At 46.3% G+C, this 18016-nt stretch overlaps 1 protein-coding gene across 4 annotated transcripts; it reads left to right on the forward strand.

Moving 5' to 3' along the window:
* Positions 1 to 4174: 4174 nt before the first annotated feature.
* Positions 4175 to 16110, forward strand: Vps4a (vacuolar protein sorting 4 homolog A). Of its 4 annotated transcripts, XM_078032593.1 has the most exons (12): positions 4178 to 4382; positions 7827 to 7938; positions 8037 to 8184; positions 9496 to 9557; positions 9664 to 9783; positions 10366 to 10522; positions 11079 to 11227; positions 11625 to 11706; positions 11964 to 12183; positions 14546 to 14686; positions 15350 to 15473; positions 15897 to 16110. In XM_078032593.1, the coding sequence occupies exons 1-11, from the start codon at positions 4362 to 4364 to the stop codon at positions 15449 to 15451; spliced, it is 1314 nt and encodes a 437-aa protein (XP_077888719.1). In that variant the 5' UTR covers positions 4178 to 4361; the 3' UTR covers positions 15452 to 15473; positions 15897 to 16110. The 4 variants fall into 4 exon arrangements, 3 of the variants coding, with proteins under 3 accessions (XP_021577371.1, XP_077888719.1, XP_005318422.1); XR_005731210.2 differs by having other exon boundaries at positions 4175 to 4382; positions 14458 to 14686; positions 15350 to 16110; XM_021721696.3 differs by having other exon boundaries at positions 4177 to 4382; positions 9499 to 9557; positions 15350 to 16110.
* The last annotated feature ends 1906 nt before the right edge of the window (positions 16111 to 18016 follow it).

Raw genomic sequence — 18016 nt, forward strand, 5'->3', positions numbered from 1 at the left:
TTTAAACTAAGTTTCAATTTTGCATAATCACCAGGCTCCATGATCTCACCTGTAGCAATCTGCCCTGATCATAAGAACTAGTTTCAGAATTTTTTTCCAATACAGGATGTCAGTGTTATGTTTACAGTTTGTTGGATGAGTTCATCATTAAAAGACCTTTATGCCCAAAGAATGTTTCCTTTTTGGTACCAGATCTGAGGTCTTTTAGAAGATAATGTGGGAGCCATGTGTGGTGATGCATGCCTGTAATCCCGGAAACTCTGGAGGCTGAGCTAGGAGGACTTCAAGTTCAAGGCCAGCCTCAGCAATTTAGCAAGTCCCTGAGTAAATTAGTGGCACCCTTTCTCAAAATAAAAAATAAAAAAAGATTGGGGATGTAGCTCAGTGGTAAAGTGCCCCTGGGTTCAATCCCCAGTTTAAAAAAATAATAATGTGAGAAACCACTACCTATTAAGGCTTATTTTGGTTAATCTCTGCAAATTCTGATAATATCCACTTGTATGTATTCTTTCCCACACTACTTTCATTTTTGATAAACGCAAAGACTTAGAAAGCTAGAATAATACTTCAACAGATAATCAGAAGTATGTGATTCTGTTTTTTTCTTCTTTTTAGAATACCATTCTTAAGACTTCTACTTTACAAGTCTTGTTTAAAATCTAACTCTTGAATCTTCTGTCTACCAAATCAAAAAAAAAATGGCATAAAACAGGGCAGTATTTGTGTTCTTAATTTTTAAAAAAAAAGAGCTTTATGTATACTCTATATAGATGCATAGACAACACTTGCCCTTGAGTTGCACATCAACATATAGCATTGTATATTACAATGAAAATTTGTAACTTAAGGGTATTATATATATATATATATATATATAATACATATATACCTTTGTAACCTTTATACTGTAAATAAAAAAATTACTTTTAGACTTGTATTTTACTTGTAATTTTTTTTCATTTTTAAAAATCAGTTTAAAACTTACAGGAAAATTTCAAAACCAGTACAACTTCTCAATCCCCTTCACCCTAATTTCCCAGTTAACATTTTTCATACTTGTTCCATTCCTATCTTATCTTTTCCTTACATGATACTCTTTCTTTTTTCTACATTTTATTTTTATGCAGTGCTGAGGGTCAAACCCAGTTCCTCACTTGTGCAAGGCAAATGCTTTCCCACTGAACTACAAGCCCAGCCCATATGATACTCTTACCATTCTTAAATTGTGTAGTGTGTATTTCCAAAATTCAAGGAGCCCTCCCTGCTACTATCCAGCCCTCCTAATCAAGAAATCAACATTGATACAACACTACTCCATAGACCTCGTTCAGATAATGCCAATCATAGGAACAATTCCTCCCTTTACTTTCAGTCCAGGATTCTATCCAGTACCACATGCTGCTCTTTGGTTGTCATGTCTCATCAGTATCTTCAGTCTGGAACAGTTCCTCAGTTTTTTTCTGAATTCTCAAGTGCCTGAGCATCTGACAGAACATAGATCTTTTATTCTGCAGTCTGACCCTCCATCTGGCTCTTCTAATATTGCGTATCAGATCAGGTCCTGTGTATTTGGAGAAACCATGAAAGTGAGACCATGTTCTCCCCAGAGTCTCATCTACTGCTCATTTTGATGTGCACATTGTCCTAGGTTTAACCAGTGGGGAGCCCCTTGAAACCTTTTGTCCTTTTGATATGTCCCTGTTATTTTTTTTAACTTTTGGCACAACAAAGATTCATTTTGTATTTTCCACTTGGCCATTCTTCAGTGGGGCCCTGAGGCTTTCCTAATGTATGGTGATAAAAAGAAACCAAGATCTGGGTGCTTGGTATGCTTGTTACTACAGAGTAAGGAAAATGTGCAAGGTTGTGTATACAATATGCCTATATCATCTATTTATAGATCATATTTAGAACCCATGAGTTCACACTGACATTTCTGATTTTTCTCAGTGTAACTAATAACCCAACCACCAAGGCCACTGCTTTCCACTCCCTTTTTTCTCCCTTCTCCCCACCCACTTCCTCATCCATCACCCTCATCTTGCTTACATACCACTGTCTGTCTGCCTTCTCAGCTGCATTAGGTACTGTTGTCCCCTCTCTTTATCAATACTTTCTCCACTGTTGAGAGCCACAGCTGAGTCGAATGGCCCCTGGCATTTTGCCAGAAGTAATGGTTGAGAGGTGAGCCATTAAGATGATGCTGGATTGAAACAGACTGTGTATTCAATTGTATATAGAACCCTGCTGTCCGCCTCAGGCACCCGCTACTTTGGAGTTCTCCCGCGGATTCCTGGAGAGTTTGGGTTGGTTGGTGAAGTTCAGGTGGAGGGAGTTCGGGGTGTATGTGATGTGCCTGGAAGGGCCTCGTGGGTGGCCTTCGCACGAGTTCGGAAATAAAGTTTGTTCCTGCTTGAGTGGCTCGTGATTTGTGCCCAGACGGACTGCGGCACTCTACCCCTTGAGACATTCCTCCCTGGCTTTCAAGACACTCTTCTGGCTGTCCTAACTCCAGCTCTTTCTGAGCTGCTTTTGCAGGCTTGTGGTCTCAAGTCTTGGTCAACAAACCTTAAAGCTCTCTGTTCTAGGCTTTCCTTATTATACTCTATACTCCCTAGAAGCTCCCACAGCTTCCATTCCCACCTATGCTTAGATAACTCCAGATGTGAGGTCTTACCCCTCATCCAGGGATCTTTCAAAGGCACCTCAAACTCATGATCTTCCTCACTTCCTGACACCCAAATCTGTATTGTCCATTATTCCCGAACTCAGTAGCATCAGCAGTCCAGGTGCTGAAGCCAGAGTCATCTTTTCCTCTCCTGCCCCTCCTCATACCCCATATCCAACTCACTTCCAAAACCTGTCATTCTGTTTGCTTCTCTCTATAGCCCTCCACATGTCCCTCCCTCCTTCTCTTCTGTACTACAACCATTTCACACTGCAATAGCCATCCCATTCCTGCAATCTGTTTTCTATAACAGGGCTAAAATGGAAAAAAAGGGTTGGGCATGGTGGCACTCACCTGTAATCCTCAGGAGGCTGAGGTAAGAGGATCCTGAGTTCAAAGCCAGCCTCAGCAATTTAGTGAGGGCCTAAGCAACTCAGCAAGACCCTGTCTCTAAACAAAATATTATAAAAGAGCTGGGGATGTGATTAAGTGGTAAAGGCCCCCTGGGTACCAAAAATAAATAAATAAATAATCAAATGGGGGAAAAAAAACAAAAAGCACAAAAACAAAGATACAATCCAAAATCTTTACCACAGCCAATGTCCTTGCCCTGGTTCACCTCCCCAAGAACTGTTCATGGTACACCTTGACTCTCCCCTCTAGCTATCAGTATCTTCCAGTTTCTCATGGAGCCTTTGCACAGGCTGTTTAGTCTGTTTTACCAACCTAGAATGTATTTTCCTTTATCCCTCAAACTTCCACTTAAGTTGGACCCTTCCCTGAGCCCTATTTTGAGTAAAATACCTGTTAGAGTTCACATAGTACATGTGCCTTTACACATCAGCCTCAATACGCTTATTACCTCCTGATAAACTACCTTTCTCAGACTGCAGACTCCCCTAGAACTGTTGTGATCATTGCTGTAGCCCTAGATACTAGCAAAGAACTCAGCACACAGTAGTTCCCTACTAAATAATAAATAAACATAAGCGAAAGATCTGCGGTGCTGAATGAAGTTCACCTAGGTAAAGCCCCAGAATCGGAGATTAAAGAAAATCATCTTCCGATGGAGAAAAGTAGGATTAGTACTTTAAAAGACAATAGAACCAGCTTTAGACAATCACCGGGATAACAGTTATCAGAAACCGAGCCTCCAAAAGGTGTGTGGCTCTCTGTACCTAGTTAGGTCATACATTTCCCCTAAGTCAGTCAGGGTAAATATTAATTACCATGCCCTATTAAACATAGGAAACATCAGTTCTGGTAAGTTACTTTTACTGTGAGAATAAAAGTGTCTTACTGGCGCTATTTTTGGAAAGGGGTCGCGGATTTCCGGGTTCTACCCCGGCCCCGCCCCTCACCCAGGTCCCGCCAGGCCCACCCCCTTACTTTCTTGCCCCGCCCCGGCCCTGGTCACGCCCCTGCCTGAGCCCTGCAGCCGGTCCAACGCGGGAGCTGTGCCTGCAGTGCCGGCCGTGGCCGCTTGGAGGCAGCCGCGCGGCTCTGGCCCGACCGCTCTGGGCCGCAAGGCTCGCTAGCCCTCAGACTAGGCTCCTGCTGAGAGCGACCGCCCTCCCTGCGCCCAGCGCCGACCCGCCCGGCTCCCCGCGCCGGACCCAGCACCTCGGCTCCCCGGGGTCGGACCGAGGTCGCAAGCAGCGCCGCGGGGTGTGGGGCGGACCCAGGAGATGAAATGACAACGTCAACCCTCCAGGTACCTCGGCGCGGCCCGGCCGGCTGCGGAGGCCGAAGGCGGTGCAGCGGGGCCTGCGGGCCTTGGAGCCGGCAGGCGGGCGACCACCTCCGAGCCCCGGCCTCGCTGTCCAGCCTGACCACCGCGGCCAGTCTCCGCTGTTTCTCTTTTCACGCGCTGGGAGCAGAGGGAGGTCTCCACATCCCAGTCCCCGGCCCTTGCCCTGCTGGCGGAGCCGGGAGGCCACTACTTGCAGCCGGCGCCCCAAACCGCCGCTGTACAACTGCTCTTGGGCCCCGGAGCGCCTCCTTGGCAAGCTCGGCCCCGTCCCTTCTGGTCGTTCAGGGAGAGATGCTCACTCCCTTCTGCCCTAGGCCCTAGCAGCTCCTCGGCCCTCTGCGAACAAGCCACGCTCCTTTCCTTGTTGCGACCCCCTCTTCTCACCCAGAGACCCTTCATTCGTTTTCTGGATCTTACAAGGTGGTGCTGGGTCGCGCCTCTTGGATGAATGACGGGCCCATCCTCCTGGTGCTGTCAGAAAACATAAACACATGCTCAGGCCTTAGACCAGGTGTGAATCCAGCTCTGCCACGCACTAGCATGTGACCTTGGGCTATGCTTTTGATCTTGGAATCTCTGATTTGCACATCTGTAAAATGGGGCAGTGTAGCATCGGGTTGTTGTGAGATGCCTCTAGGTTTAATAATTCAAGTAAAGCATTTTTACTGTAGGTCGTGTACATTGGAAGTGCTCAGTAAGCAATGGCAGAAAAACACTTGGGAGAATCAGACAAGACTTAGTGGAAAAGGGGGCATTTGGCCAGAGCATCAAAGGATAAGTAGCATTCAGATAGTTGGTGGTGGAGGAGGGATGGTTACCCTAGGTGGAGGGACGGGCATGGAATAAATTGGGTACTAGGCTAGGAATTAGATGGAGTCCAAAGCCAGAACCCACCATTGACCAGCAGAAACTCAAGAGGTTGTTACAGGGATCTATATAACTCATCTCAAATGCAATACAGTTTACTCATCTAAAGATATCACCCAACATTTCTAGTAAAATCACAGTTGTGCAACCATCACCCCTCACTTTTTAGAACATTTTCATCACTCCAGAAAGAATCCCCATGCCTTCTGCCCCTCTCAGGCAACTATTAATCCATTCTCTTTCTCTATAGATTTGCCAACTCTGGGCATTTTATCTAAATGGAATCATACAACATGTGGCTGCCTTCTTTGGCTTAACATAATGCCATAGGCTTTTACATTTTTTAAATTGCTGGAAAAAATAATTTTATGACATATGAAAATAATTTGAAATTCAAATTTCAGAGCCTATAAATAAAGTTTTATTGGAACACATCCCAGTTCATTCGTTTACATATTATCATGGCTGCTTTTATGCCACAAAGGCAGAGTTGAATAGTTGAGTAGAGATTGTATGGCTGGCAAATTCTAAAATATTTGTTCTTTGATTCTTTACAGAAAAAGTTTTCCTGCTCTTCTGTTAGCACACCTTTGTCACTTTTCTCCTTCATTCTCATTCTTTGCCATACCTGTTACTAGAGATGTGGCAGGACTGGCAGCTTTGTCACCTTACCCTCCTGTTATGCAAAGCTGTTTTTCATTAAAACTACATCCTGAATGTGAAAAACAGTATTGGTTGCCCGAGAAATCTAATGCACTTCAGTGCATTAATAAGAATGTCTACAAGGACATCTGGGATGAGCGCCCTCCCACCCCATGGAGCAGAGCATATCTTGAGCTTTTTCAGAGCCCCCACTTCAAAAGGACAGACCCAAGCAAGGAGTAGTACAGAGTGAAAAAAAATACTAGGAACTGAGGTGTTTGTTCTGGAGAAGCCACCAGGACAGGAATATTGTTTCCATGCCTTATCTAAAGGAGAATAGACAGGTAGAATTTGTGTGTTGGCTGATTGTGCATAAAAGTGCAGGACTCCTAGGCATCCTCTGAAAGTAGGCAGAGGAAGGAACAAAGCCAACATTCTTCACTTTTCATGTCTTTTCAGTCTAGTAAGGACCCTCTACATCCTCCTACTGGCCCATCTCATCTTGCTTCTCTCAGCCAAAAAGAAAAGTCAGTTTTCTTAAACTATCTGAAATTGACACCTGGAAAGGGATGTCTGGCCTGTTTTACCTGTCAGTCTTGTAGAGCTCTCTTTGTGCCTTTCTTTCAGAGACTTCTTACTGAAGTCGTGTTCTGACTACAACCCTGCCAGAGTTGGTCAAGGATTATTGTTTGCTGTGGCTGGAACTAGGTCTGCAGTGGAATCTGCCTGCCTAGCTACTAGAGCTGTACCAGATAAAGATTTCTGGTCAGGCTTGTGGGTTGGGAAAGCTGTGGTTTCTAAAACTGGATGTGTAGGTGCTTCCAGTTTCCAGTTCAGCCAATCCAGGGATGTGCAAGACTTAGATGACTCGCAAAGACATTATTCACAGAGTTCTTAGAAGTTCCAAAGGAGAGTTTCCCTCAACTAGCAGCACATGTCATCTCTGGGGTAAGCAAGCATTTTCCTTCCTGGAGCTACTGGTATTATATGTAGCCATGTGGCCAAGCATCCCCTCCCCAGTGTCATCCTCAAACAGTTCAAGAAAACTGTCTTCTCTTTTCAGCTGAGGGAAGCAAGCTGAGGTGGGCCAGTAGAAAGATGTAGAGGTGTCCATAAGCCCTTCTCTTGGTTTAGTGAAAGACTTTGCTCCCTGGCTGGATCTTTTGAACCCCAAGGCCCAGTGCAGTGTCTGACCTCCTTGTTGAGCAACATAGCAACCAATTGCTTCTGGTGTTTCCCCTCACTTAGTCTGTTTTTAGTTTGTTGGTTTTTTTTTGGGGGGGGTACTGGGGATTGAACTAGGGGCACTCAACCACTGAGCCACCTTCCCAGCCCTATTTTGTATTTTATTTAGAGACAGGGTCTCACTGAGTTGCTTAGTGCCTCTCCATTGCTGAGGCTGAGGCTGGCTTTGAACTTGCCATTCTCCTGCCTCAGCCTCCCAAGCTGCTGGGATTACAGGTGTGCACCACCATGCCCTGGCTTAGTCTGGTTTTCTTCCTTGAAACCCAAGCCCCAGCTATTAGGTCAGCTTTTCACTTGTTGCGTTCCAGAGAACTGGACAAGATATTATTTTGAATTACCATGAACTCCCTGTGAAGAGGGACATTGTTTTGTTGTTGTTTTGGCAGTACCAGAGATCACACCCAGGAGCTCCCGCATGCTAGGCAAGCAAGCACTCTACCACTGTTACATCTCCAGCCAAGACCTGATTTGTCTTTTCTTCCTTTAAGGACCAAGTTGATGTGAGAAAAACAGGGCAATATAATGGACTGCAATCAATAAATCCACAGATCTGGCACTATCTCTCCTCATATCTCATTCTGCTGCTTGTGACCCCAGGGGCTTTCTGGATCTCCTGGGAAACAGCCTGAGCTATTTGCCTTGTTTTTCCAGAAAGCCATTGATCTGGTGACAAAAGCCACAGAAGAGGATAAAGCCAAGAACTACGAGGAGGCACTCCGGCTCTACCAGCATGCTGTGGAGTACTTCCTCCACGCTATCAAGTGTGAGTCACATCAGGGCGCGCTCTAGCGTCAGAGCTCCTTGAGTGCAGGTTAGGCACACAAAGCTCATGGGGGCCATTCTCTGCTTCCCCTTTTGCAGATGAGGCACACAGTGACAAGGCCAAGGAGAGCATTCGAGCCAAGTGCGTGCAGTACCTAGACCGGGCAGAGAAGCTGAAGGATTATTTACGAAACAAAGAGAAACACGGCAAGAAGCCAGTCAAAGAGAATCAAAGTGAGGGCAAGGGGTGAGTGTGCTGGAGCGCACTGCTGGCCCTGGTGGAACGGAGCCCCCATGTGCATGTGCCTTCTTCATGTGTCACTGTTATTCTTGGTGCTAATGTTACCTTGGACTGCATTGGCATCCTTCTCATGGGGATTTCCACTCATAATAATAATGCCAACAGCTGCTTTCATTAAGACTTTGCAGAATACTATCTGTTATGTTATTGGATCTGTATAGAAAAGTCATACAGAGATAAGGGGCATGGCATGGGGTGATGAACCTTGGCCTTTGCAGCTCAACTCTCAGGATAGAACCCTGGCTTTTCCACTGTCTTGCCATGTGATCTTAACTTCTATGCCTCTAGTCTCATTTCATAAGGGGAAAATGATAGAACTCTGCTTCTAGTATGGCCATAGGAGCAGAGGAGATGATATGGGTAAAGCCCTAGATGGGAGTTTGGTGCATAGTAAGCTGCTATTATCACAGAGAACCATTATCTTCATCTGACAGGTCAAGCAGCAAAAAACGGAGAGGCTGAGATTAGCTAAGGTCACTGAGCTAGAACATGATTAGAGTCTGGACTCCCCATCCAAGGCTTCTGTTTCTCCTCTCACAGCGAGTGGTCTCTCTGTGGCCTCTCATCTCATGTCTGGGGTTCACCTACCATGGTGATGCCAGTCAGCTGAGCACAAACACAGTGGTGTCTGGAGTTAGGGAGGGCCCTTGGGGCTACAGAGTCATGGGGTAGGAAATAGGTGACTGTGTCAGCTACCTCATCAGAAGTGAGATGCTCTCCTGGGCAGAGAGTCCATGCCTGTGGTCTGGTTCCCCAGAACCAGAAGCATACCAAAGAAGAACCAGAAGGCTAAGGGTCTCCAAAAGGGATAGAAGAGTTGTAAATGACAGATAAATGATAGGATAGGAGCTGACTCTTGGGATGAGAGCATATTCATCTTTTGATTTAAACTTTACCTCCTTTCTGTCCTTGGAACTGTTTTGGGGTCACTGCCATGACCAAGGTCCAAGTCCATAGGAAAGGGACCTGAAAGCTACATTGGCTTGACTGACTGCTCTTTAAATTTAACCAAAGCACATTTCCCTTACCAACCCTCAGGAGAGGCCAGATATCTCTATCCTTATTCCCTTAATGAAGAAATGAGGATGGGTTATTGGAGTGTTTCTTGTAGGACAGCCTGTGGCCCTGGTGTTTCAAGGTCCCTTACTGGTGTTAAGGAAGAGGCATTCCTTACCCACAGCACTGTGGCCTCACTCTGAGGGTCTCCCTGCTCCCAGGGTAAAGGGCCAGCTTGTGATCTTCTGTTTCCTTTCCTAGCAGTGATAGTGACAGTGAAGGGGATAATCCAGAGAAAAAGAAATTGCAAGAACAACTGATGGGTAAGAGGCCTGAAGCCTTGTGGCAATGGGAGGGAATGTGGCGTGGGTCTGCTGTTGGCTTAGCTCATGCTCATAGGCTAGACTCTGGTTCTGCTTCCCTGTGCAGGTGCTGTTGTGATGGAGAAACCCAACATACGATGGAATGACGTGGCTGGGCTGGAGGGGGCCAAGGAGGCTCTCAAAGAAGCTGTCATTTTGCCAATTAAATTCCCACACTTGTTCACAGGTAAAGAGTTGAGCCACCTGAAGCTTGGGTGTAAAAATATCAGGCTTCTGAGGGAGCCAGCTTGGAGCTTCCCCTCTGAAATGTCCTGGAACAGATGGTATCTGCTTCCTTAGCCCAAGAGGACCAGGCCTGGACTTGCCATGTGCTCTATAAGGAGAAGCCCCAAGGCCTGCTCACCAGTTATCTACTGTGGCATCAAAAACAACCCTGTGACTAAAACTTTAGTTGACCCATTTTAGTAGGTAGTCAGAGTTAGGAACCAGTGCCAGCCAGTGTCATTTGGCAAGAACAATGAGGATCATTAACAAGAGCTAGAGCATTGGGGGGTGTAGCTCAGTGATAGAGCATAAGCATGGGCGAGGCCCTGGTTCAATCCCTAGCCTCACAAAAAACAAAAACAGAAAACAAGGGCTAGGCTTCCAGTAGGTGCTTAATTCCTTAGACACCTTTGTTCCTGGAATCATTTGTTTTCTAGGACCTCTTACTGACAGTGTCTAAAGGCCCTCTGTTCTTTTTGTTTGTTTGTCTGTTCTGTTCCCATTCCCCAATCAGGAGGCTTACTTCAGTTATTCTCTATTGCAGGCAAGCGTACCCCTTGGCGAGGGATACTGCTTTTTGGACCCCCTGGCACAGGGAAATCCTATCTGGCCAAGGCTGTGGCAACAGAGGCCAACAACTCTACCTTCTTCTCTGTGTCCTCCTCAGATTTGATGTCTAAGTGGTTGGGGGAGAGTGAGAAGTAAGTCAGCCATCGGGCTGCACTCTCCTGGCAGCCCTGGCAGCTGTGCTGGTCCAGCTTCTCTGCCCCTTGGAGTCATCTCCCGGAGGAGCTGCTGTTTAATATTCAGGGAGAATAGCCAGGAGAGTGAAATCTTGCCCGCTTATTGGTTGGGACACCATCCTGTAGGTAACTAGAAGAGAACTTGGAAGCAATGAAGGACTCAAGAAGCAAAGGGAATGGAACTAACCATGATGAGTATAGCTGACCATCCCCTGTCAGAGGATTTAGCTTATTCCCCACACTGATTCCTATTTTGCAGATGATGAAACTGAGGCTTAGGGCAAGAGAAATGACTTGTCCTAAATTCAGAGCTAATGCTTGGGCCCCAGGGTCTGAAGCTGGTGTTGAGGCATGTTCTTCTTTGGTGCACTATTGCCAAAGAATTTGTCACCACCATTCTCCCTGACATCAATTTTCAGTCTCCTCACAGGAAAGGCAGGAGAAGTGGCAACTGGAACCCTGGGTGGGCATGTCTGGGAGCATCCAGATCCTAACCCCTTTTTTACCCTTACAGGCTAGTCAAGAATCTCTTTGAGCTAGCCAGGCAACACAAGCCCTCCATCATCTTCATCGATGAGGTGGATTCTCTCTGTGGGTCCCGGAATGAAAATGAGAGCGAGGCTGCCCGAAGGATCAAAACAGAGTTCTTGGTCCAAATGCAGGGTGCGTACTAGTCTGGTTGCCCCTGGGTCATCACTCCACCTAAAGTCAGTTCAGGACTCCAGATTTAGCTGTAGCTGGGTGATTGTCCTTGGAGTGGAGGAAAAGTGCTCCTTGGCATCATATCCTCAGTCCTCAAATGAGTTTTCACCATAGAGAAGCTGTTGAGACCAATGCCACCCCGCTATTCTGCCCTTCCTGTGGCAGATTGTGCTTTAGGTCTCTTAATCGCAGCAAAGCCAGATCAGAGTGCTTTAATTTCAACTGGGACCCTGCCAGTGGTGGCACAGGGATGGCTTCAGGTGATGATTCACAAAGCCCCTGAGATCTGTCCCAGTGGTTCTGACTGACCCTTGCAGGTGTCTTCATAGTCCACATCTCTGTCTCCCTTTCTCCACAGGGGTGGGGAATAACAATGATGGGACTCTGGTTCTCGGTGCCACAAACATCCCCTGGGTGTTGGATTCAGCTATTAGAAGGAGGTGAGTCTCCCACAGGACAGGCTTGGGGCTAACATCTTCCTCAGGCCACTGGTAGCCTATAAGCGTGCCCTTATCTTATTCTCCGGTGTCCTCCCTGGTCTGATTGGAGCAGAGCCCTTATGAAGCCAGATTCTTGTGGGCTATGGTGCCAGCATTGCTGGCCTAAAAATGCATCTCTTTTGCTGTCCATGCTGTGCCTTCTTCTAACTCCATTCTGTGATCAGCTTTCATTTCTTGCTCTGTACTTGGCTCTTTAGGTTTGAAAAGCGCATTTATATCCCACTGCCAGAAGAAGCTGCCCGTGCCCAGATGTTCCGATTGCATCTTGGGAGCACTCCACACAACCTCACAGATGCCAACATCCATGAGCTGGCCCGGAAGACAGAAGGCTACTCAGGTGCAGACATCAGCATCATTGTGAGGGACTCCCTTATGCAGCCTGTCAGGAAAGTGCAGTCAGCAACACACTTCAAGAAGGTGAGTGGTGGCTGGGTAACTCGGGAAGCCAAGGCAGGGGGATTGCAAGTCTGAGGCCAGAACTGGCAAATAAGTGAGACCCTGTCTCAAAGAATAAAAAGGATTGGGAATGTAGCTCAGAGGTAGAACATCCCTGGCCTCAATCCCTAGTACCAGACACACACACACAAAATCAGAAGGCTTAGGCAGTATCTCCAAGGGGTATCTGTTTTTTTTCCCTGCTCCCTGGCTGCTCAGAGGACACACTCTCAATTTCTTGGAGAACTAAGGGAAAGAGTTGGGTGTGCCCACTAGTTCCAGGAGGCAGGACTACACCTGCCCTCCCATCTCTGAAGCCCTTGCCTAAGCATGATTGTCTCTTGATTGTGAGGAGCCAAAAGATGGGCCACTGTTTCCACAGCTCTGCAGCCTCCCCAAGATGCACTGTGTTGTGTGAGAGTAGATGCCAAGTAAATGCTTGACAATTACTAATTATAAAGAGGACCCATGGTCTCCTTCAACAGATCTTTGTTGAGTGTCTGCTGTGGGTCCTGTGTGCCTGACGGTCCTAGGTGCTGAGAAGTCATTAGTGATCATAACAGATGAAACTCCCTTCTCTCTAGTAGCCTTCATTCATGTGGGGGTAGACCTTAATAAACAAGATAAAAGTCAGTTCCTTAACAGGTAATGAGGAAGAGCTAAGCAGGGTAAGGTAGACCAGGAGTACCAGAGGTTTAGGATGCAGGCAGGATGCACTATTAAAGGCCAGGCAACAGGTGGGTGACATTTGAATCAAGAATTGAAGGTGAGGGAAAGAGCCTTAGGATATTTGAGGGATGTTTTGCTAGGGCATATACTTAAGTGGGAAAAAAACATTTTTTATGTAATTTTTAAAAATTTATATATGACAGCAGAATGCATTATAATTCTTATTACATATATAGAGCACAATTTTTCATATTTCTGGTTGGTATACATAGTATATTCACACCAATTCATACACGTACTTTGGATAGTAATGATCATCACATTGCACCATCGTTAATTTCCCCATGTCCCCTCTGCCCTATCTAGAGTTCGACTATTCCTCCCATGCTCCCGCTCCCTATCCCACTATGAATCAGCCTCTTTATATCAAAGAAAACATTTGGCATTGGGTTTTTTGGGATTGGCTGTCTTCACTTAGCATTATGGAAAAAAAACCATTTTTATTGCTACTGCATTTTTGATGAAATTTAGTGGTACTAATAAGGAAGGTGAGACATTTGGGGCTATTATTTGAGAATCTGGAGGTCAGTGGCTGGCAGAGCATGCTGTCATCGGGACTCTGAAATCAGACTGAGCCACTTTGACCACTCAGTACAGGAGCTTTTTTGTTTGTTTACAGTGCTGGTGATTGAACCCAGAGACGCTTTCCACTGGCTACATTCTCAGCCATTTTGTGTGTGTATATGTGTGTGTGTGTGTATGCCAAAGATTGAACCCAAGGGTACTTAACCACTGAGCCACATCCCCAGCCCTATTTTATATCTTTATTTAGAGATAGGGTCTCACTGAGTTGCTGAGGGCCTCGCTAAGTTGCTGAGGCTGAGTTTGAACTTGCAATCCTCCTGCCTCAGCCTCCCAAGCCACTGTGATTACAGGCATGTGCCACCATAACCAGCTAGCCCTTTTTTGGAGGGTGTTGGGGGGTACTGGGGATTGAATGCAGGGGCACTTAACCACTGAGCTACATCTCCAGCCCTATTTTGTATTTTATTTAGAGACAGGGTCTCACTGATTTGCTTAGTGCCTCACTTTTTCTGAGGCTGGCTTTGAACTCGTGATCCTCCTGTCTCAGCCTCCTGAGTCACTGGGATTACAAGCTTTTGCCACCATGTTCGGCCCAGTTAGCCCTTTATATTCTTTGATTTTGAGAAAGGGTTTCACTAAGTTGCCCAGGCTGACCTAGAACTTGAGATCTTCCTGCCTCAGCCTCCTGAGTAGCTGGTATTATAGGCATGTAGCCACTCTACCCTGCTAGCCTAGGAATTTTTGTTTGGTTTAGTACCAGAAATTGAACCCAGAGGTGCTTAACCATTTAGCCACAACCCCAGCACTTTTTATTTTGAGACAGGGTGTCACTAAGATGCTTACTAAATTGCTGAGACTGGCTTTGAACTCAGTCCTCTTGCCTCAGACTCCCAAGTTGTGGGATTACAGGCATACCCCACCATGCCCAGCCAGCCCAGGAATTCTGAAGGAGAATTCTTGTGATCCTGATGACCTAGAAAACCATCCATTCCCTTTCTTTAGGACATCTTTAGAAATCTGAGGTGTTTCTACTGTCCCTTAACAGTGAAGAACAGCTATACCAGCCTGTCAAACTCCTGCTTGGTTTCAGGTCTGTGGTCCTTCCCGCACCAACCCTAGCATTGTGATTGATGACCTCCTGACCCCATGCTCTCCAGGGGACCCAGGGGCCATAGAGATGACTTGGATGGAGGTTCCTAGTGACAAACTCTTAGAGCCTGTGGTTTCCATGGTAAGTAAACAACTGGGAGAGGGGACTTATAGAGCCCAGAAAATTAGGGGCCTGGGTCCAAGAAGAAAAATGAACTTCTTTCCGTCCGTAGCCTGAGCTATCATGGCTCCTCTGAAACGGTGACCTTTGTAGCTTTGGGTTGCTGAGGATCTTGCTGTGACTCAAGGGGAGCAGAGGCTATATATCCTACTAAAGTATATAAAGTTTATATACTTTAGTAGAAAGAGTAAAGTTTAGATAATGTAACTATCATCCCAGAGGTTTGACTTAATTGGTCCAGAAGAAACCAGAAAAAGTATGTGAGCAAGGTTTCATTTAATGCAGTGGCAGAGGCAGAGGCAGCCTCTCACCCAGGTAGTGTGGCCCTATCCATTTCCTAGTCTTGCCAGTCGCAGTGCTCATTCTATCCTGGTGTGATGGGCAAAAAATTAAAAAATGGGAGTTATGATAGGATGGAGCCTTGATTCATTCAGATCAGACCTCTGGAAATGATATGTGCTGCCTCACTATGCTGCCTGTCACAGGCTGATTCTAGTTTAGCAACTGTAGGGAGTTCTGCACTGGGCAATGACCTTGCTACCCTAGATGGCATAGCTGTGCAAGGAGGGAGGCCTAGCATCTGGAGCCTGGCTGCTTCTCAGCAGTATGCTCTTGTCTTTACAGTCGGACATGCTCCGGTCTTTGGCCACCACCCGGCCCACAGTGAATGCAGATGACCTCCTGAAAGTGAAGAAATTCTCAGAGGACTTTGGACAGGAGAGTTAAAAGCTTCTTCACATGGGTGAAGGTGAAGGTGGGAGGTTGATTGGGGCACATCTACGGTACTCCCTACACTGGTGGCCAGACAGGGCTCCAGGGCTCGTCCTAAAGTCACCACAGTGTCTCCTCTGCTGTCTGGCCGCCAGCCAGGGAGCAGGAAGAAAAAGGCCTCCACAGCAGATGACGCTCCGCTGCGGTCTGGCACACAGTGGATACTGGTTCTTCCTAGTTCTCTCTTCTGGATGCTGACCAGTTCCTTTTCCTGACCCTCCATGTCTTCTTTATTTTTGTTTCCCTAAATTAATGCTGCTTTGATTTGTCTTGTTTATAAAGGTAAAATCCCCTGGAAGTGTCAAGGAGTGGGAGTAGCCAGGCCCCAGTTACTTTTATGGCCAAGTTTGGCTGAGAACAGACTGATGAAGAGTAAGAAAAGCCATTCCCACCCTCCTAGGTTTGCATCCAGAGCCCTGTGTCTTCCTTGCAAGAGGAGGAGATGGTTTCTGTGAGCACAAAGCTGTTTTGATCAGGAGAGAAGGCAGGTGCATCTTCACTGCTGCCTCCCCACCCCCCCAGCCCCACCCTCCTGAGTGTAAGAACACTGAACCCAGCCACTGCCCTGGGTCCCTGTCCTGGAGATGGTCTAATAAATCCTTTTCCCTTCTTGAGCCACTGGAGTGGTCTCATCTTTGACTTGTCTGGGGCTACCTGAAGGCCACTTTTGCTTCCAGTAACATGCTCTCATTTTCTTTGCTTCTTCCTCTCCTCTCCTCAGCGGAGTAGGAAGCAAGCAGGAATGCTGGCCACCTTCTACAGTTCTCAGGTCTGCTCTCCAGTAAGGTGGCTCAGAAGATTAGCTGAGGGTATTTAAGGGACCTGGTCAGCTCTTCTTATTGTCCAGTGTCCAGATCACAGACTGCAAAGTGGGAGGCCTATGTGTCAGACATAACCTGCAGCTGTTTGGTCTGCTGCCAACATTTAAAAAATCAAAAATTAACATAAAAATGTAGATTTTTCTGGGTGGTGACACACACCTGTAATACCAGTGACTTGAACTCCTGAGGCCAGAGGATCCCAAGTTCAAGGCCAGTTTTACCAATGTAGTGAGGTCCTGACTCAAAAATAAAAGGGCTGGGGATGTAGCTCAGTGGTAAAGCACCCATGTGTTCAATCCCTAGTACCAAAAAAAAAAAAAAAAAAGGCAGATTTCTGGCTCTGGAGGTAAAACTAGGCCTACATCCCTGGGCAGGGGCTGCCCTGTCTAAAAGGAGTTCCCTTTCCCCACTCATTTATGTTGCCCACCAGGCAGCCAGTGGACTTAATGACCCCTGAAGTAGACACCAAGGTTCCAAAGCTGGCAGTCCCAGAAATGCTGTGTGATGTGGAGCAGACACAGCACTTTTAGCTTCACCCTGACAACCACATGGAAAAGGCCTGTCAGGAAACAGACTGTGAAGGGATGGTCTAGCCATTCTTCCCTCCAAAACTGGTATTATTCATCTATATTTTATTTTATTGGGACTGAATGCAGGCCCTCAAGCATATTAAGCACATTCTCTACCAGTGAGTTACATCCCCAGCCTTAATTGTTTTCTTAAAACCTGTGTGGGACCAGGCATGATGGCATATGCCTATAATCCCAACAACTTGGGAGGCTAAGGCAGGAGGATCACAAGTTGGGGACCAGCCTCAGCAACTTAGTGAGGCCCTATCTCAAAATAAAAAAATAAAACAGGCTGGGGATATAGCACCCCTGGGTTCAATCCCTGATACCCAAAAAGCAAAAAAAAAAAAAAAAAAAAAGTTCAAGATTCTAACTGGTACATGTGTGTGTTTTTTGTGGCCAATACCTACCTTGGTGAGAGAAATTTTCCTTATTGGAAATGCAAGGATTTGTTGATACTGACCATCACAAAGGTATCACCAAAGGGCTGTGACCCTCAGACTACAAGGAAGCATTGTAGTCTAACTGTGGGGCAGTGCTTGGTGGTGATTCTTCTCCAGTTTCACTACATCTTCAGCCTGTCAGCCTGCTCCAAAGTTAGAGGAAAACTATAAACAAGAGTGGGTTTTTCCTGGGCTTGTCTAAATAATTTACTGGACTCCCTACCACTAAGCTACATGCCCAGCCCTTTTTAGTTTTTGAGATTGTCTCACTAAGTTGTCCAGGCTGGCCTCCAACTTGTGATTTTCTTACCTCTGCCTCCTAACTAGCTAAAATTACAGGCATGCACCTCCGTGCATGTTATTGTGTTTTTGCAGTACTGGGGATTAAACCCAGGACCTCCCGCATGCTAGACAAGTGCTCTGACCTGCCATTGACCTACACCCCCAGCCCTCATTTGTGTACACTAATTTTGAGGATTTTGTTTTACAAGAACACCTGCTTCAGAGGCTAAGGGTATAGTTCAGTGGTAGAGCCTGTGCACAGCCTCCAGCAATACAAATAAAAACAAAAAAACTTGAATACCTCAAACCTCAACATAAAAATGAGGTTAGACAATTTACCTAATACTTTTGGAATTCCTTCACCTCTTGACAAAACTCAACAGTTTCGTAAAAGTTAAACACTGG

This window comes from Ictidomys tridecemlineatus, chromosome 15 (genome assembly GCF_052094955.1).
Source record: "Ictidomys tridecemlineatus isolate mIctTri1 chromosome 15, mIctTri1.hap1, whole genome shotgun sequence".
NCBI classification, from domain to species: domain Eukaryota; kingdom Metazoa; phylum Chordata; class Mammalia; order Rodentia; family Sciuridae; genus Ictidomys; species Ictidomys tridecemlineatus.